The 20,985-nt window shown below is 46.1% G+C and overlaps 1 protein-coding gene across 1 annotated transcript in view; it reads right to left on the reverse strand.

Annotated features, from left to right (window-relative positions):
• Positions 1-13,330: 13,330 nt before the first annotated feature.
• FAS (Fas cell surface death receptor) overlaps positions 13,331-20,985 on the reverse strand; it is a 29,477-nt gene continuing 21,822 nt past the window's right edge. Inside the window, exons 3-10 of the mRNA XM_074154945.1 lie at positions 19,345-19,510; positions 17,909-18,043; positions 16,659-16,770; positions 16,082-16,146; positions 15,858-15,929; positions 15,655-15,737; positions 15,139-15,166; positions 13,331-14,348 (exon numbers count right to left, since the gene is read on the reverse strand). Coding sequence (XP_074011046.1) covers positions 13,918-14,348; positions 15,139-15,166; positions 15,655-15,737; positions 15,858-15,929; positions 16,082-16,146; positions 16,659-16,770; positions 17,909-18,043; positions 19,345-19,510 — 1,092 coding nt within the window. The 3' untranslated portion in view covers positions 13,331-13,917. The remainder of the gene's footprint in view (positions 14,349-15,138; positions 15,167-15,654; positions 15,738-15,857; positions 15,930-16,081; positions 16,147-16,658; positions 16,771-17,908; positions 18,044-19,344; positions 19,511-20,985) is intronic.

Raw genomic sequence — 20,985 nt, forward strand, 5'->3', positions numbered from 1 at the left:
TCTTCTTCTAGGGACAGCCTTGCAGGACCTGTGGGAAGTTTCTGTGCAGAACAGGATTCTTGGCAGAGGATGTGCTGCTGCCAGGTAAGAAGCAGATGCCCTCAAGACCAGGCCAAAGCATCCAACGTTCTTCTTCCTGTTTGCCCCAGGTGTATCTCGGCAGGTTGGGTGAACAAAGCTGGGAACTGTCTCCTTGTCTGTCACCCTGAAATGCACATGGTGGTTTCCAAGGCAGGAAAAGATGGGTGTGCATCAGCTAGGAGAGGCTGAGGAGCTCAAGGTGGCCAGGTTCAAGCTACTTCTGTTGCCAGAACAATTCCTTGGCTCGGTCCCTGTGTGCTCTCCGGTTACTCCTGAGGAAGAAGGTGGCTAGCAGTAGCTTGTGCCAGTTATTCTGGCAGTGGCAGCCTGTTCCTTACTGGTTCAGTACGGAACATTCTTCACTGGGTGGTGCACCATGCCTGAACGGTAGCTCCAGCACTTTCAAGGAGTGTCACATTGACCGTGTGTCCCATTGCACACCCAGCCTGTGTGTGTGCAACAGCAGCAGACCCACTGGAGTGATAGGATGGGGAGATGGTGGAGGGCAGGGAGAAAGATATGGGGCCACGTATGAAGTTTGGCTGTTATTTTTGACACCTTGATTTAACAGTGAAGGAGGAAAACCAAATTTTTGCAGCTGTAGCCCATGTCACGTTGTTTATCGTGCAGAAGCTTTATCTCCCACTTGAAGTGGGATGGTGGGAGCTGTTTGACCAGTCCAGCTTTCTGAAAGACAGGAAAATCTTTATGCTGTTTCATTTGGGTTTCTGTATTTCTTTTCCTTTTCCTCCTCACTTCATCAGAAGGCAGCAAGGCTGGCTGCTGGTGTTGGGAAAGGTGCCGAAGGAGCTGGTGCCCAGTTTGGACCACAGAGCTGACCTCCAGGCTGGTGAGTCACGCAGCGTCTTGAATGATGCAGGTCCAAACGGCAGAGTAGACTCCTGTCAGCGTTCAAGCTCCAAAAACTGTTCAGAATCCAAAGTTATACTGGTAACAAACTGGTTCACCAGTGTCATCTGACAACTGGTGCTGGTCTTCTTCAGGGCAAAGAGAGACCACAAAGTAATTCCGTCTGTAGGGTATTAGTCATGGGATTGATACACCAATGATGCCGGCAGACCTCTGATGTGAGAGGAATCCCACCAGTAAGGAATGGCCTGTGGGACATAGGGATATGTGAGATTTAGAGAATGTGATGCATTTCCCAGTAGCTTCCTTCCTCCTTCTTTATTTTGCCCACCTCGATTATCGCACAGTGGAATCCACTCTCATACCCCATTTAGAATATATTTATATACAAAATGATGCCTTGGAGTTAGGGACAGAAGTACTCATGTTGCTTAGTTTACAGTGTTTAGTATCATCGATATCCAATTATCTAATTTAGATTAAGATTTTGTTTTAGTGATATTTTGTGAAGAGTTTCCTCTGGCACTGAGCAGTGTTCATGCTGGAGTTCCCATCTCTACATGTCCTGAAACCTGCTTTGAACAACAGTGCCTGAGTTTGTGTGTTGAGGGAAGGGTTCTTTCCTTGGAGGTTGACCATTTCTTACCGATCTTTCAGAGAAAACTTTAATTTTGAATGTAAAGTTATTTCTATTTCATTTTTTCTTCTGTCTCACTTATTGTCATTGTCTATAATGACTGTAGCTGCGCTGTTGCCAGCAGAGGATGCTGTGAGGATGGTGTAGGATGGGGTAGGACGTACCAGGAGTTATGCCCTTAAAAGACTGGGTCAGCATCTTTTTTGGCTGCCTGCAATGTCCCAAAAGCAGAGGAGCTGGTTAATTACAATGATTCAGAAAGTCATTAAATGATTCGGAAAGAGCTGCAGTCACAATGAGCATAAGAGTTATGTTGAAATTAAATTTTAAAGACTAATTCCAGGAAAGAACTTTCTTTAGACAAGTCACAATTACATTAATTTTTCTGGTAATGGTTTGGCTGTATCTTGTAGGAAAATATTGAGAAAATGGGTAAAAGCTGTCACAGCAAGGACTCTGCCTATTTAACATCTAGTGTTAACATCTTGTTCTTGTAATTTTGAAGGGATAACTCCTAACATTTCCAGTGATTTAATGATCCCATAAAAGTTAATAAATGCCTTTAGAACCTGACAGGGTGACAGAGAAGGGCATCCAGTTAGAGGAATAAACTGCGTATTTGTCGTCTTGTTATAATAAGGATGAGGCAGGAAAGAGGATTCCTCAGCAGACCCTGAGCGGGGCAGCGGAATAAAGGAAACAGATGCACAGGGCAATTTCAGATCCTGTATCTAAGGGAGGTGAACCCAGACTCCATCCTGCTGAAAGCAACGTTTCCCCTGGAAATGGAATCCAAAGCACTGTAATACCCAGCGGTTTCATACAGAGCCTGACCCCCCGGGACTCCTCAGAGCAACGTTTAGAAGGTATGTGAAAATGAGCTGGAATGGGCCAAGTTCTGGTTGGGACAACAGACTTGGTCATGTGTGAAATGCCTTCACGCTTGCAAAAGATGCCTGGTCAAAAGGGCCACAGAAATTCATCTCAGCCATTATATCTTTGCCAACTCTTTGTGGAACTAAAGCACCAACTGCATAAATTCTGCTTCTTTTGCTGAGGTAGTAACGAATGTGGGAGATTTAGCCAAATTGGACTGAAATTTTTTGAGCATAAGATTTTCAGAAAGAACCCTGGACTAGGCATTTTATACCCCTAAGCACAGATACTGCTACGAGAGGGAGAGTCGAAAGTTTAACTCTGGATTACATTGCAATCCAGAGTTAAATACACAGAATTGTACGCAGCTTAAAACACACTCCTGGTTTGGGGACTAATTAGCAAGTTTTAAAGATTGATAACCAAAGGGAAATTCAAGGGCAACTGAACTCAGATGCTTAATCCTGCTGATGTGATGGTGCAGAAAAGCAGGAAAAAAAATGTTCTTTTCATTTTTGTGTGCTTGTCTTTGTGCAGAAATTGTGCCCTCCAGTGAAAGGCTCAACAAACCGGTGCTGTGTAGCCTACAGGAGCAAGAAAGATGAGGTGGGAAGAAGCATGATAACAATATTCAAATATGTTAAAAGCTGTTGTAATAAGGAAGGGAACAATCTCTTCTCTGTGTCCTAGTGGGTATAGCGAGATGTAGAGCACTGAAAATACACCCCGGGTTCATTTTGATATTAAGACAAACTTTACTAGGAGTCGAGATTGTGAAACATCAGTATGAAGTACCCGGAGAGTTTTGGAGTCTCCATCTCTGGAGCTAGGACAAAACCATTGTAGCTAATGCCTTTTCCTTAGGGCAAAGGACTGCAGTAAATAACCTTTCAAAGCCCTTTCTAGTCTTACAAGTCTCAGAAAGTAACCAGTAGCTTTTGAAGCAGGAGGGCTTTGTGCATCTATTTTAGGGTGGCCGGAATTTCCAGCCCTTTCTTCTTAAATAGAAACTCTCTCTGGAGTCCATTGTTGAACAGGAAAAATTCTTTGGTTTCACCTTAGCTAGAAGCCTTAATTTCCTGTTTGATATCCTAAACAGTACTGTATTCTCAAAGAAGAAAGTCCCAGGTACCTTATTAGGCAAAAAAGAACAAAACCCCCAAAAATCCCAAAGGACGGTGTAGTGTGACAAAGTAAAAATACTTTATAGCGTAATGCTGCCTTCACAGCGTGGTATTTGCTCTTGCTGCTGCCTGGAATCTGACCCAAATTAGTCCCACAGAAGAACTTAGGTACCTGATATCTCAGGAGATGCCACTGTCTGCAGGTGCTGAGCCCCTGGGCCTTTGCTGGGCTCGATTCCTTGACCGCCTTTCCTGTGGCATGTGGTCCACCAGATAACTACTGTGAATAAATTAATAGTTTAGTATCCCCCGCAACACAGACAATCAATTTCAAGCTCACACAGCAATGAGTATTTAATTGCATGTAGTGGAACTGCTCCAACAGGGAGTGATCAGGGAAGAGATGTCCTCAGACAGCCCAGACTGATGCTCCTGGGAGGTGGGTGCCAGACCAGAAGAGGGAGTTCCAGCCAGGTTCTGCCACATCTCACATGGATGTTAACATCTACAGGGCTACAAAGATGATGAGGGGCTTAGAACATCTCTCTGACGAGGAAAGGCTGGGGGACTTGGGTCTTTTTAGTCTGGCGAAGACTGAGGGGGGATCTGATCAATGTCTATAAATACTTAAAAGGGTGGGTGTCAGGAGGATGGGGCCAGTCTTTTTTTCAGTGGTGCCCAGGGACAGGACAAGAGGAAATGGGCACAAACTTGAACATAGGAAGTTCCATCTAAACATGAGGAGGAACTTCTTGACTGTGATGGTGGCAGAACCCTGGCAGAGGCTGCCCAGAGAGGTGGTGGAGTCTCTGTCTCTGGAGACATTCCAAATCTGCCTGGACATGTTCCTGTGCAACCTGCTCTGGGTGGACCTGCTCTCACAGGGGGTTAGACTAGATGATCTCCAGAGGTCCCTTCCAACCCCATATCGTTCTGTGATCTACTGCACCAATTAGTATAGGGTTAGGGTGGAAGGAGAAGGAAGAACAACTGACTTGCATTTCTGTGTTTGATAGTGTGGCAAGATACCAAAGAGACAGGCATCATCCCACCTTAAACCATGCCTTTAGCTCCAAAAATGTTGCTCTAGTATTTTTAGATTTAAAAAATCTGCTTTTCCTTTTGGCTCTGTCATGGCCTCCCCTGTAGATTTATCTACACTAAGGTTGTCTGTAGGTCTGCCCAGATTTGTTAAGGGTAAGTGGTATAAGCTGATGACTGATTAGATCCTCGGGTGGAATGCTGCCCAGAAAAGACAAATTCTTCTGGCTTTCTGGTGATAATAGTTTGCCCCATTGGTCCCAATTGCTAACCTGAATCCAAGCAGAGCAGGGTTTCACTTGAAGTCCTATTTTGAACGAGTTACAGCTTCTAACACTCTCTCTGCTGAAATGTTCTGGACCTGGTTGCTGTCCAGACATAACGTATTGATTTAATTTGACCAACAATATTTTCAGTCACATTTGGAAGAACCATTTCCTCCATTTAAGTAAAAAAATGAATACATTGCTATCTTTCTTTGGAAGAGGTCCACAGCTGAGAGAAGAAAGTAGGAAAACATTATTTCTTTCTGAGAAATGCTTTTGCACGTTCTGTTGGTAGTTGGTTTGGACTCGGAGGAGTTAAGGAATGTTGAAAACTGCGTTTCCTGGGGGATCTGTGAGTTTTTATTGTGCTGTATGTGGGAATGCCTTTGGAAGAGGGAAGAGGGAGCTGGTCTCTCACACAGAACAGAGCTTTTATCGTATGTCTGGCCCCCAACTTCCAGCTCGTGAATTTACTCATCTGTTTTTATTTACATTCAAAAAAAGAGCCTAAAATAATTGCACTGACGGCAGGTTAATGGAGTCTTACATTTGTAAAGGCAAGTAATGATGTATAATTTTCTATGCTTCTCCTTGGCTTTCCCTGCAGTGTTTATCCCCAGGGCACCAGGTGAATGTAGCTCCATCCCGCTGTCCGGAGGCATGGAGCCACAGCTCAGGAATCCTTGGAAACCCCCATTAGTGCAACTGCTCAACAAACCACTTGACCAGGGCTCCCTGAATTAAGAGTACCTGCCCGTGTCACCTATTATTATTTAAATTGCACTGAGTAACATTGCTCATTACTCTCCTGAGACCATCTTTGTGGGCTGCTCTTTGAAAGTTCCTCACGCTGGTGTCGGGTAAAGGCTTTTTAATGAAAGCTCCTACATTAAAACACTTTCTCAGGAAAGACATCTCAGTAGAGGAGCTGTGTACCTTGCCCAGGTAGTTGCTGGTTTGCTGTTTGCTAATGACGCATAAATAGAGCTAACAAAAAGCCTAGTACACAGAGCCCTTTGCAAGCTCTGATGTCTCAAGCTACAGGATTGTATATTTTCAAGCACTCGTGATCGTTCCAGTTTTTCTGATGGAAGCAACAGCCATAGATTTTATAAGATTTAAAAAAAAAATATCTTGGCAGCAAGGTTCCCGAGGTGGTTATTCCCAACATTTCTATAGCTAGAACAGAAGTCAAAACTGCATTTAATGTATAGTTATTTAAAATGATAGGCTAACTTACAAGCCTGGAAAAGAAAAAAGACAAAACCATTTACAACAGCATGTTGTAGCAATTAAGGGTATTATTCATAAGCCAGTTCCTCCAGAAAGCCTCCGAGCTGTCACCACCCACCCCTTCTACTCCCCATCTTCACCAATTGCTTTTTTACTTGATTATGGTGACACAAGGACTGCCCTTCGGAGGGCCAAGCTTTGGGATAGCCATCCTGTGACCTTCTCAGTCACTAACGACTACCTTTGGTATCTTGGCAGTTCCATAAGTAACCATCAAGGAAATGTCTAACTCTCAACTGCTTACTTGTATTTGTTAATTTTTATTAAGACTGCTGTGACGCACATTCCCGTTGGCACAGGTGATGTTGCACGTCCTTCGGCAGCAGCGCCAAATCTGGATTGCAGAGCGTTTGGTTCACAGCCCAAATGTTTTGGTATGATGCAGGTTTTTCCATGTGGTATTTAGCTCAAAACTGGCGCTCCCGAGTCGTCGGCTGTGCAGTTTGGCACCGCGGTGTGGGACTTTCTTGAGGCGCTTAATCCCAGGGCTGGCTGAAGGCCACGGGGCTGTGCTCGTCCCCAGATCTGAGGAGCGTTACGACAGCTGCCACACAGCATTTTATGGCATCGTAGGTGTCTTTTTTAAGTCTTGTGGAACTGGGGGTGTTCAGCCTGGAGAAAAGGAGGCTGAGGGGAGACCTTCTCGCTCTCTACAACTCCCTGAAAGGAGGGTGTTGGGGGGTCGGTCTCTCCTCCCAAGTCGGACAAGAGGGAATTGCCTCAAGTTGCACCAGGGGAGGTTTAGGATGGATATTAGGAACATTTTCTTCACTGAAAGGGTTGTCAAGCCTTGGAATGGGCTGCCTGGGGCAGTGGTGGAGTCACCATCCCTGGAGGGATTTAAAAGCCAGGCAGACGTGGTGCTGAGGGACATGGGTTAGTGGTGGTTTTTGTCAGCATTGGGTTGATGGTTGGACTCGATGATCTGAAAGGTCCCTTCCAACCTGGGCAATTCTATGATTCTGTGTAAAACTGGAGTTGGAGCTGTCTCAGCCTGAGGGCAGGCTCAGCTCTACCAGGGCAAGGCTCCGTGCCCTTGCCATAGCCAGCCCTCAGCTCACTCCATGTGTGAGCTCCTTTATAAGAGGTCCTTTCCTGGTGAGAATAATTCCTCCCCCGGAGAGGAGAAGAGCTTGGGAAGGAGTAGGGGGAGGCAGCTCTCATCCATCCTTGCCAATTCATCCCGGGGACCGGGAGGAGGAGACATGCGTGGGACTTCATGGGCACGGGCTGCCACCTGCCGAGCAGGCACAGGGAAAGGCGCCCGCCTTCCACCAACAGCCGGGTGAGCTCTAGCCGTTTTCCCCCTTTTCTCCCCACGAAAAAACACTGCCACCTCCAAGGGTGTTTTTTTAAATAATTTTAAAGGATTTTAAATCTGAAGAGATTTGATTGAGAGGTTCAAAAATACTGAATTATTTCCTGACTGCTATCCGATCTTGGATAAATAAGGGGGGCATTGTCTGGTATAAACTTATTTGCCTCCCTGTCCCTCGAAGTACAGGAATAAGCGTTGTCCTCTTGTCTTAGAGACAGACCTTGAACCTGAAGGCCCTTTGAGGGATCACCGCCGTCCTTCCCCATGAGCTGTGGTGGCCACTGCGGTCCCCACCGTGAGGAGCAGAGGTGCCAGGGCACGACCAGCCCCGGCAGGTACAGGGGCGGACAGCACATCGGAGCGATTTGAGGGTGTTGTAAAACGTTCCCTACAGCTTCAGCTATCCCTGAGAGATGTCTGGAGAGAGAGCTTCATGGAGAAGGAAGGAAGGACCAGGAAAAGACAAGAAAAGAGAATGTAAATCTTCTGATGTTGATAATCTGGAAAATGTATCGATCCCATTAGTGACTGTAGGTTAATCATAGAATCATAGAATGGTTTGGGTTGGAAGGGACCTATTAAAGCCCATCCAGTCCCACCCCCTGCCCTGGGCAGGGACACCTCCCACCAGACCAAGTTGCTCAAAGCCCCATCCAGTCTGGCCTTGAGCCCCTCCAGGGATGGGGCAGACCCTCTAAAGTCTCCCGTCTCCCTGGAGCATTCTCTTCTCCAGGCTGAATCCCCCCCCAACTCCCTCAGCCTGTACTCACATCAGAGGGGCTCTAGCCGTCCCAGCATCTCCGTGGCCTCCTCTGGTCCCACTCCAACAGGTCCAGGTCCTTCCTGTGCTGAGGGCTCCAGAGCTGAATCATTTCAGAGGGACTGAAACTGGATAGTTCTGCCTCATCCTCTCTCATTTGTATCCCAGTGAGACACATCCAGGTGGAGAGCCAGCTGTGGGGACACCGCTGTGGGATGATGTGTAGGTGGCAGGGTCACCTCTCTGTGCCACATGTCCCCCAGGGCAGGAGGCTGTTCTGTGCCTCTGGGGACTGCGCCTTTGGCTCTCTCCTGCCATCGCTTCCCATCACTAACCCCATTATTGGGGTATTATTGTTTGGGTATATTGTGATATTATTATTGGGGCATTGGTCCAGGACCCTCTTCCCAGCATCCCTGCCCTCACAGACGTTTTTTGCTGGTTGTCTGCTATGGAAACAGCACTTTGTCACAGCTGCTGGTTTACTGGGGGAGCGAGAGACCTCTGTTTAAAGCTATGGGAAAGGGCCCTCTGGCACTCCGTCTGCCTTAAAAGTCTTGCTTTCAGCTTGGAAAGGAGCTTGAACTAAAACCACCGAAAAGCCATCCAGAAAACCCTGACTGCATGTTAAGTTTCGTGATTGTTCCCACATCCCTCTTAATTCTCAACCGCGGATCCCTACCAGCAGCTGGATACACATGGTGGGCATTCTCCTTCTTGCCGGCAGCGGGGCAGCAGGAATGCGAGCTGCCCTTTCAAGTCCAAAATCAAAGTATTGACAAACACCGCGAGAGGAATCTGAGTTTTGAGGTGGTTTTTTTTCCCCCTCAAAACAAAAAAATGTCCAAGGCCTTTCCCAATAGAGTTTTATTCTTCTCACAGATCTGTTTGCATTGCTTTCCTTCCCTCCTCTCCATGCAGGACACCAGCCTGGGGCTCCCTCACACACTTTAACGTGCTTGTCATCCTCTCTCTGCAGAAACGTTTCAGGCTTTTGTACTCAGCCGCGTCTCTTCTCCAGTCGGCAGCCTGCGGGAGAATTTTAAAAATCATGGTTTATTTGGTATTTCAGCGATGCTGAACCTCTCGTGCTCTCCTCTGGTGCTGTGCTGTCGGACGGGTCTGGGTTCTGTGTCCTGGCAGGTGCCTGGGCTTCTCGCAGGGCGGCAGGAGCTATTCTGTGGTTCCCAGCGTGGGCACCACCGGAACACCCTGGGGAGTTTCTGCACAGCCCCCTCGCTCCTGCCTTTGCACTTTAAATTCGCAGGGGGCTGAAGTGAGATCATCCTTCTGGCCTCATATTTCTGCCTTCCTGTTCTTCTATTGTTGTTATTTTTAAATGACAATTGTTCTGGTTTTACTATTTAAATAACGAACGCAAGCGTTTTGCAAAGTTTTGGCTTCCTGAAGGGTAACCTTCCCCTTTGAAATCTGCTTTTCAAAATGTGGCAAGTCATTCCCTGGGCAAGTTTCTCTTTCAGTTTCCACTTGCTTTTCTGATGCTGGGTGTCCATAAAACAGGAGAGTTTCGATTTTCAGAGTCATTTCTGCCACTTTCATTTTTTGTCTTTTATTTTCCTCCCCTACCTGCAGCTGAGAAAAGAGCTATTTTGTGCCGCTGGTGACCACAGCCGCATCCTTTGGTAGGAAGAGGCCGGTGATGGCAGGAGTGCACGGTGCCGAGCAGAGGGTAAGGACACCGGAGCGGTATCTCAGCGTGTGGTACCACCATGGGGCAGCAGAACCACATTGCTTCCCATCCCTGGTGCAGGTACTCAGCTTGGTTGGGCAGCTCCACGCTGCACTGTGGGACAGAGACATACCCGCTCCTTTGGAAAACAATATAATCAATCCTCTTTTTTGATGCACAGTGTTCTAGTTAAGAGAAAAAGCGCAATTATGATGTCTGCTAACCACCGGAGTTAATGGCAGTCTGCACTCAGCCTTGCAGACGTCTCCTAAGGACAATATGACTCATTGCTTAAGGACTTTTTTTTTTTTAACCATCCTCGTTGTACTGAGGTTGGGGAATTCCGGTGTGATGAAAGAAAAATTTCTTCATCTGTTTTACTGCCACAAATTCACGAGGTTTGGTGCCTCCTGGCTCAGATCAGTCATTCTGCCTGACGCGCTGAAGCCCTGAGAGGTGGACAACCTTAGTTTCTGGTGGCTAGATGGCTCACTTGGAGAAAGAAAGCCGGAAGTCAAGAAAACTGAAGGTTCAAGTCAAGTACCTGCCAACATACCATTAAGCTACATTTACGTCTTCCTGGGTGGGACGTGGTACAGGCCTGTCTCCCAGGGTTTGTGAGAGCATCGAGCTTTCCTTCCTTCCTGTTTTGGCTCTTCTTCTGCATAACTGCAACCAGAATGATGGAACAGCCCACACTGTGTTGATGTTCTGAAAGGCATTTTGTTCTCCTTCATCTGTGGAGCCTGCCCAAACCACGGCCATGAGCAATGTGCTGTCGTGGCACGTCAGAACGGTAGGCAGGTGGCACAGAGACAAGTCACTTATACAACTCTATGCCTTAATCAGTCCACAGGGGCACAGGTCTGATGCCTGGGCATCAAAGAGAATCACAGAATGACATATGGGGTTGGAAGGGACTTCTGGACATCATCTAGGAAAGAGCAGGTTGCACAGGAACGTGTCCAGGCGGGTTTGGAATGTCTCCAGAGAAGGAGCCTCTTCCAGGGCTCTGCCACCCTCAAAGTTAAGAATTTCCTCCTCGTGTTTACATGGAACTTCTTATGTTCAAGTTTGTGCCTGTTCCCTCTTGTCCTGTCCCTGGGCACCACTGAAAAAAGACTGGCCCCTTCCTCCTGACACTCACCCTTTTAAGTATTTATAGACATTGATCAGATCCCCCCTCAGTCTTCTCTTCTCCGGACTAAAAAGACCCAAGTCCCTCAGCCTTTCCTCATAAGAGATTCTCTACTCCCTTCATCATCTTTGTAGCCCAGCCACAGCCGCCTGAAGGTTTTCCTTCGAGGAGTGGCAGAGCGCAGGGGATTTGGGCACTATAGTGGTGCCAAGATGGTTGATCAGACACTGAGAAAATGCAGAAAGGTTAGAGGCAAAAGGCTGTGAAGTGGGGTGGAAGGTTTTTCCCAGCTTTTAGCATCTGTGTGCGGCTTGACACCTGGGGAAGAGCTGTACAACCTGGGCTTGGTAACAAAACATGCTCTGTGGCCTTCAGACCTTCCACGGGTCAAGCCTATGAAAGGCCTAAAGTTTTTGAAGGTAATCCAAGTCCTCCTTTTCTTTTCAGGCTCCAGCTTGATGCCACGGACAGATTTCCAGCTGTTTTCCAGGGCCACACACCACCCTTCCAGGCACCTTGCTTCCAGCAGCGTGACCTTTTGGAGAAGCCCCTGACATGGCAACCAACCCCCAGGCAAGCACTGGGCACTCTGGTGCCAGACCTACCCTGCCCTTCCCACAGCCCTGGGGACAGATGGCAGCAATGGGGAGGTCACCATCACACCCCCGCTGGAGGTTCTCTCTAGGGAACCGGTGGCAGAGCCAAAGAAGAAAGTCCTCCTGCTTTACTGGGTGACCTGGAAAACCCAGACCCTTCCACCGAGGTCTCCTCTTCTGTTCAAAGGGTTTGTGAGACTGCACAGCTGGGTGACTTCCATCTTCTGCGAGGGGAGAAAGGTAAGGTGGGTTTTTTTTCAGGAGATTGCCCCTTTTTGTTATTTACTGACCTGAGCAAAAGAAAACCTAAAAATGACATCTATGGGTTGCACCATAAGGAAAGAGAGAAGTCATGCACTATGCGTATTATTATTTTTTTTAATGGAAATGATGTTTTCAGCGTATCAGTTCCTGCATTAGAAAAGCTAGTGTTGGGACACTTGCAGATGGAGACTTCAGAGCTTGCGCAGGTCACCTTCCAAAAAAACACGCTTCTGCTTTGGAGCTTGCTGCTCCAGCTCCTGCCTCTTTGAGGGGCTTTAGCATTAGAAGAGGCTTGAAATCATTGCAGGGAACAAGGGAAATAATAGTAATTTTCACTTAGCGCTGGGAGCTTTTGCATAGAAAACTTGCACATACATACACACGTATCTCTTCAACATCTTTATCAATGATCTGGACGAGGGGATCGAATGCACCCTCAGCAAATTTGCAGATGACACCAAGTTGGGTGGGAGTGTTGATCTGCTGGAGGGTAGAGAGGCTTTGCAGAGCAATCTAGACAGGCTGGCTGGATGGGCTGAGACCAACGGGATGAGGTTCAATAAGGCCAAGTGCCGGGTCCTGCACTTGGGTCACAACAACCCCAGGCAGCGCTACAGGCTTGGGGAAGAATGGCTGGAGCTGCCTGGCAGAAAAGGACCTGGGGGTGTTGGTCGACTGTCGGCTGAACATGAGCCAGCAGTGTGCCCAGGTGGCCAAAAAGGCCAACAGCATCCTGGCCTGTATCAAGAACAGTGTGGTGAGTAGGACCCGAGAGGTGATCGTCCCCCTGTACTCGGCACTGGTGAGACCCCACCTCGAGTGCTGTGTCCAGCTTTGGGCCCCCTACCACAGGAAAGACATTGAGGTGCTGGAGCAGGTCCAGAGAAGGGCAACGAAGCTGGTGAGGGGTCTGGAGCACAAGTCTTACGAGGAGAGGCTGAGGGAGCTGGGGTTGTTCAGTCTGGGGAAGAGGAGACTGAGGGGAGACCTTATTGCTCTCTACAACTCCCTGAAAGGAGGCTGTAGAGAGGCGGGGGTCGGTCTCTTCTCCCAAGTTACAGATGATAGGACAAGGGGTAATGGCCTTAAGTTACGCCAGGGGAAGTTCAGGTTAGATATTAAGAAATATTTCTTTACTGAAAGGGTTGTCAGGCATTGGAATGGGCTGCCCAGGGAGGTGGTTGAGGCACCATCCCTGGAGGTATTCAAGAGAGGAGTTGACATGGTGCTCGGGGATATGGATTAGTGTGGGTGGTGTGGTGGTGGTGTGTGTGTGGGTTGTGTGTGGTGTGTTGTGTGTGTGTAGTGGGTTTTTTTTGTGTTTTTTTTTTGTTTGTTTGTTTTTGTTTTTTGTTTTTGTTTTTTTTTTTCATTGGTTGGACTAGATGATCTTAAAGGGTCCCTTCCAACCTAGGTGATTCTGTGATTCTGTATAAATACACACAAAAACCCCTGTATAGACACACAGAGGTGCTTTTATACAAGGGAGACATCCTATTTACAGCACTGTAGAATTTAATTATACAGCAACACCTATATTAAAAATTAATCAGGTGTATATTATATAAATTTTTTTGTTCAAGTATTCTTCCTGGTACACTCCATACTCTCTTCACACCAGAGTTCTCACTTTGAAAAATGCAACGTCCCACAATATTATTGTAAGAAAAACAGTACATTGATTAAGTAATGCAGGACTGTACATTTAGACTAAACCTTTTCTTCGAATAAGACTCTTCCTTCTTCTTGTAGTGAATCCTACAGCTAGGCTCTTGCGTTGTATCTTTCAGTAAATAAGCTGTAAAACTTCCCCTCCTAGTTCTTAACAACTGAAAAAAAACAAAGCTGAAACTTTTTTTAAAGGAAAGATACTGCTACTGAATGAAACTGCCAATGAAAATGGCATTTAAAAGCTTTGTTATTTATATTATTAGAAAAATACTAATCTGGTCAGGGGTAGTTTTCAAGTGACTCTATGCTGTGTCTCTTCCAAATGACCAGAAAAGGTTTTATTTAGCTCTGCACCGTCACTGTCAGAGTTTCTATTTTCCTGAGTGCAGGTATTGCTTTGCTCAGTGTCATCGCTACAAGACTGTCCCCCTTCCTGATGGCTGGGAACCACTGCCTTCAGTTTTTCCTCAATTTTATCAGCTACCGCACGCATTCTAAGCTCCCTCAGGCTGCTTATTAGGGTTCCATAGGCCCCTTTTATCCCCTGCCTTTGATACCAGACTTGAAACAGCTTAATCTTCTGCTCAGCTGTATCATTAGGGTAATCCCGAATGGTTTGATCTATGATAGGTTCTGGTACTTGGCGCTTACGAACGAATTTCATGACATCTTGGAGTGTCATCTGCTCCACGATATCAGTAACGTGGCTGCTCAGGTCAATGTCTAGAAACAGAAAAGAAAATCACTGCTCTTGGCACTTATATCTTGCTGTTCTTTGTCACCCATGCTCAGAGTTGATACTCTTCCTACCCAAAACGGATTAAGTTTCAGGTATTCGTGACTCAGTACGTTTTATATGTAATTTGTAAACAATAGGTAGCGGGTCTGCTTTACGTGTTCCCACCAAATGCTAGATAATTCAAATACTGAGGCTTGCACCCATATTGCTTTCTATGGAAATGGAGTCTCAGTTCCCTCTGTAACCTCTTCTGTCCTTCTCTGTCATTACAGTCTGGTCGTGTCCCTGTTGTGCTCAGGGAAAGGCCCTGGAACAGCACAGGTCTTTTGTTGTGATACAGCCTCGGAGCTCATGTTCTCTCCCTGTTGTGTGTAACTCCTCTGGATTTGCCCCGAACATAAGGTAGGTCTGTGTTTCTGCAGTCCCACCGCTGGGTGTGGGGCAATCCCATTATCGTAATTATCCACGATTCTAGAAATCCCTCTTGCTGCCTCCTAGTATCCATACCCCACGCAGAATAGAAATTCACCCGCTGTCAATTAGTAACTGCTTCCTACATAACAGAAATTCCTTCTGGGCTAAAACTGCCATGATACCCCTAAATGCCTTAATAAGCACAGCACGAACGAATTGTTGGCTGGTATGTGGGAGTGACAGCTCCAGGCAGTGGCAAAGTCTACGGAGAAATACTATTTTGTTTTGTTTTTAGTGTAGGATTTACTTATCTATGTTTTTTTTCTTCTACTGAATTTTGAGAAATTACTTGTTTCTTACCTGCATAGGTGGTGAGAGGTACATTCTCCTGAAAAGACAAGCAAGAGAAAAATGGGTAGAAACAAGTTTTATAAAACACCAACCCTGTCTAAGAGGATAAACACATTTCATGACACTCAACTTCTGTAATTTCTTTCTAGTTTTCTCCGTGATTTCCCTGTTCTTCGAGAGAGGACAATCAGGTTGGATAGACAGACAGACCTTGTTTGACTGGGGTAAGTTTGGGGGGAATCGCCCCACAATTGCTATTGCCTGAAAGTGCGGATGGGGACAGGGACCCTGGGTCAGTGGGGACCTGGTGATGGATGAAGTTCTGATCTCGGCCGTGTAACTTAGGGAGCACATAAACAAATCCTGGAGAAACAACTCGGGGTTTCTCTTACTTCTCCCAAGAGAGTCTTCACAGTGAAATTTACTTCGTTAATGGCACACGGGAGAGGCATGTATGAGCCCTGGTGTAACTTAAATGGAACAAAATTCCTTGCATGAAGGGGAGGGTTTTGTGATCTAAGCAACGATACTTACACCAGGAGGATCTGATTTGGAAACTACTTCAGGTAGGTCCTCCTTGTTAGTAAAACCCTTCCGTCTTCTCTTGTCTGAAACAAATAAAGCAATTTTAGAATCTCCTCTGGGTTCCAAAGAATATAACACACCTGAGTAAGCAGCTGAGTATCTTACTCAGAGTAAGACAGGAATAAGGAACGGGGATCACTTACAGTAGATTATTGCTCCAGCTACTCCTAATACCAGTACCATAATTATCAAAGCAGTGGCCCACCATGGAAATCCTGTTTATGGTGGAACATTGGAGACATGACATGAAAGTCAGCTTAGACTTAGCCGTCAGGAATGGCTACGCGCCATTGTATACAAGGGTGTGATTGCAAAAGCCTCGCAAAGTACAGCAGCTCCTGGACCATGCCAGGCTGTTAAGTGGTACCTTCAGTTCCGCACACGGTGTCTGAAGTCGAAGTGCATTGCTTTTCAATGACGCCACTTTCACATCTGCAGAAAACACGATCAGAAATTATTAGGGGATTTGTTTCTCTTTTTATAAAAAGTCTGTCAACAGAGCAATTCAGAATCTTCTAATGCTTTTTACTGGCTGAATACTTCATATACCAAGCTGTTGGGGTCTGGAATTTCATAGGTAAGAAAACGGTATGGAAAGGTGTGGGAATGGAAGGAGGTGTGGAAGTGATTTTCTAGATGTAACAGTAGATCACACAAAGACAACAGGAAAGCTCAGATCATAGATGACTTTTTTTTTTTATTCCATTTCTTGGAAAGTACACACAGACTTGGTGGATCTACACAAGCTTCTCTGCGTGCCTTTGGAAAGCCGGCATGGATGCAAGGTAAGTTCCACAAGCTGAGTGCAAAGGCAAAGCAGTGTGATTTCCCTGGGGTTATAGATTACCTGAGCCTCTGTCGTGAAACTGGCTGGAAAGAAGCGTATGGTATGATGTAACATGTGATAGCATGTGATATATTTAACGGTGAAGGCACAGACTTACACAGTACACGGGTGACAGTGATTACACAGTGGAGCAGAATTGCAAAAATAGTTCTTTGCGCAGGTACATTCCGTGTTCTGTCCTGGGGTACAGTTCTCCGCCACCTCAAAACCTGGAATAAATTTATAGAATCATAGAATGGATAGAGTTGGAAGGGACCTTAAAGATCATCTAGTTCTAACCCCCCTGCCCTGGGCAGGGACACCTCCACCAGACCAGGTTGCTCAAAACACCGTCCAGCCTGGCTTTGAACCCCTCCAGGGATGGGGCAGCCACAGCTTCTCTGGGCAACCTGGGCCAGTGCCTCACCACCCTCACAGCAAAGAATTTCTTCCTAATACCTAATCTAAATCTCTCCTCTTCCAGTTTAAAACCATTACCCCTTATTTCTTAAAGTTTGTTAGTTTGAGGCAGTAGGCCTTAAAAGCAGGTTCACAAGCTTTTGTCCTCAGACAGACTGGCTTTTAGCCCCACCACCGCTGGCACTGGTGAGGCTTAGCTAAGAACAACAGGGGTTGATAAGGAGTACTGGAAATACGGTGATGGCAAAGAGACCTCTGCTGGCCAAGAGCTCAAAGAACTGGTCCCACCATAAAGGCCTTGCTAGAAGAGGACTCACTTGGTTCTGCCAAATGTTCTCAGCTGCTTTTTCTCATTCAGAACCGTAAAGCCAGAAGGAAACTCAGACGATCACATAACTCGCCTCCCTGCCTGATGTCAGAGACAAGTTCTGTACTCTCCCTGACAGATAACAAGTTTATCACAGAAAGCAGATGAGTTTCCTTGTTTTCTCTAAATAGCACTATTTAGAGAAAACATCTCTGGCCTCCACTGCTGAATGCAGAATACTGGGGCAGGTGGACCACTGGCCTGACCCGATAGGACAAGCCTCATAGTCTCATAATTTGATCCTATGTCCCACGTATCACTGTGAATGTATAAAAGACATCACTCCATCAGCTCCAGCAATTTTAAATAATATTATAATTAGTAACATGAAAGGCTATGAAAGAAACTATTGGGAATTCTCCCATCCCTGCTTCTTACAGCACTCCTCTTAAATAGAGGGTGAAGAAGAGAGAGAGCTTTTCTTCTTCGGCTCTCACCAGTTTGTATAGGTCTGCTCTGCAAGCACTGCTTTGGCTGAGCAAAGGCAGGTATAACGTGCTCTGTGCTACCCACTACTCGGAGATTGTGGAGACTTTTCAGTTGAATCCTCATTGCTAGAGTTGCTATTTCTATAAACGTACCTAATATTATGTCACATGAAGAGCACCTCAAACACTTGTCCAAATCATTGATATGATCTACGTACTCCTTTCCATGTTCACACGGACCACAGTGTTTGTCAATATCTGTCGGACAGCTGACATTTTTAACAGAACCTGTAGAGACAGGAAAAAAAGAGAATTAAGATTTGCGGTACCTTTGGAGAGAAGCCATCAGCTCCAAGACATATCTTAAAATCCCTAATACTTTTTTGATTAACAAATTTGGACAGAATATATATTCTTTATGCATACGTATGTGCTCTTCAGGAATGCAGTATATGTCGGATCCGATTATCCCCCCCTCTTCCTCCAATTTAGGACTGAAGAAGGACATACCAAACAAAGCTGTACAGGGCAAAATTGGAATACGGACTCCATGAATATATGGAGTCTTGCGGGTAAAAGCCTGTGCTTGCACTTTTTAACCCCTTTCAAAGATGTGCATGTAATTCTTGGCTCTCCTGTGAGAGTGGTGTCCCCCAGGGCTTGGTGTTGGGGCCTGCTTGAGGGCAGAAAGGCTTTGCAGAGGGATCTGGACAGGCTGGATCAATGGGCCGAGGTTCAATAAGGCCAAGTGCCAGGTCCTGCACTTGGGTCACACCAACCCCATGCAGCGATATAAGCTTGGGGAAGAGTGGCTGGAGCTGCCTGGCAGAAAAGGACCTGGGGGTGTTGGTCGACTGTGGGCTGAACATGAGCCAGCAGTGTGCCCAGGTTGCCAAGAAGGCCAAGAGCATCCTGGCCTGTATCGGGAACAGCGTGGTGAATAGGACTCAGGAGGTGACTGTCCCCCTGTACTGGGCATTGGTGAGGCCCCACCTCGAGGGCTGGGTCCAGTTTTGGGCCCCTCACCACAAAAAAGACAATTGAGGTGCTTGAGTGGGTCCAGAAAGGGACAATGGAGCTGGTGAGGGATCTAGAGGAGAGGCTGAGGGAGCTGGGGATGTTCAGCCAGGGGAGGTTCAGATTATTAGGATATTAGGAAAAATTTTTACACGGAAAGGGTTATTAAGCCTTGGAATGGGCTGCCCAGGGCAGTGGTGGAGCCACCATCCCTGGAGGTATTTAAAAGACGGGTTGACACAGTGCTTAGAGACATGGTTTAGTCATGGTTTTTATCAGTTAGGTTGATGGTTGGACTAGATGATCTTAAAAGTCCCTTCCAACCTGGGCGATTCTATGATTCTAAGCGTGTTATGCGAGAACTACTATCTGTAGTGAAAAGTTCTTGATGCCCTGAGCTCAAGAAATGCTTTTGAAGAGTCTGATGTCCTGTAGTAGAGAAATACAGAGCTAGAATGAAGCACTGCATCCAGGAAAGCACAGCGTCCCAGTTATCCCAGCAGAAAGCAGCTCTGCATGCTGTGGTTTCCACTCTTAGTGACTTTTCAACACAGAATTACAATGATACTCACCACGTTTGCATTTCTTGCAACACTGACCATCTAAATTGTATTCTTCCTGCTTACAGTTAATTTCCCGCTTGGCGATGATCCTCCTCGTAATTAATTTACTGTGCGCTGGGTTTATTAGATGTTCAGTATGATTTTTGCACTGCATTTCAATAATTGAGATGACCACCTGGGAGAGAAGAACATTAAGTTAGAGGAAAGAAGCTGTCCAGGACTGTAGGTGTGTTTTACCCCTCGCCCAGAGTTACACCGGTACCGTTACTCCATTGCTAAAGACATTGATATTCACCCCCTTATTAAAGTTTTCATTACTTCAGAAGAGTTCATGGACCATGAGGACACACACTAGATTTAATGCCATCAAACCACCTTCTACAGGTACTGATCTTTTGGACAGAAACGCTTGAGAACAGGCCGGCTGTTGTTGTAGCAATTACCTCATGTGGCTAATTATAGTGCGAAGCAAGGGAACTCACACCATTTTCTTAAAGAGCTTTCTCTGCCTCAGATCTCTGTGCCTAAGTCTGCCCTTTCTTAGCCAGCAGTAATGATCTTCCATATGGACCTTCCTTGATTCAAATGATATCTTTCTTCATTGCTTGCCACCCTATTGCTGCTTGAAAACTGAACAGCGTTAATGCATTTCTGAAGAAAAAAAACCCAGAATGTTTTAATCTCAGACCAAAATACCTGATTTGTAAAATGGTTTTGTCCTCATGTTTTTTTCCAATTCAATTACTTTTCTCTTAGCAGATGATGCCTATATATTCCTGAAAGAAACAGCAGTCTCCTTTCAAATTAATTTACACCTAAATCCATTTCTTAGACCGTAACTTGTTAGATGCAGAAAAATTTAATTATCTTAAAATTTAACTTACTGAAAAATGGCTTTGGATTTCAAAGTGGGCTTTCAAGTAACATAAAGGAAGTGTTATCTGTGGGTAATTAACTGAAGTAACAGACATGACCATGGTCTCCTGGCTTCAACAAGTAGCCACTTCTGTTGAGCCTCTAGTCTATTTAGAGATGGGAAGGTGAAAAGCTTTTTCTTTCCTTAGCAGCCCATCTGTTTTAAAATGTATATGATATTAGTTGCTAGACTGAAATTAAGGAGGTCTTTCTTTGCACCTGGAGGAGAAGCTTCAGCTGCTAGAACACAGTGGTTTAGCACTCGAGAAGCTGTGGGTAAGGATGCTCAGCCCCTCACTTCCCCCTGTCGGCGCTCTGACTCTCTTCCTCTGCTGCCAGAGCTTTGAGGGTGCTCTTCTCTGAATCCCAGCGTAACAGTGTTAAAAGGTTAAAATTAATGTAAGGCCTTAACCGGAGCTGTCAAACGGATGTGCCAAATGAGTGTGATTTGTTTTCCTTTTGCCTGGGAGAACTAAAAAAAACCACTGGAACAGGCTACCCAGGGCAGTGGTGGAGTCACCATCCCTGGAGGCAGACGTGGTGCTGAGGGACACGGGTTAGTGGTCATTTTTGTTAGTGTTGGGTTGATGGTTGGACTCGATCTGAAAGGTCCTTCCCAACCCAGACAATTCTATGTTTGACTACTTCTTAGTAATTATTTTTGAGGTGTGCATCCAGTCTGGTGTGGCTTTCCCTGCAGCAGGGAGATGCCCCACACCTCCATGGCTCCTCCGC

The sequence above is a fragment of the Numenius arquata genome, chromosome 10 (assembly GCF_964106895.1).
Source record: "Numenius arquata chromosome 10, bNumArq3.hap1.1, whole genome shotgun sequence".
Lineage (NCBI taxonomy): Eukaryota > Metazoa > Chordata > Aves > Charadriiformes > Scolopacidae > Numenius > Numenius arquata.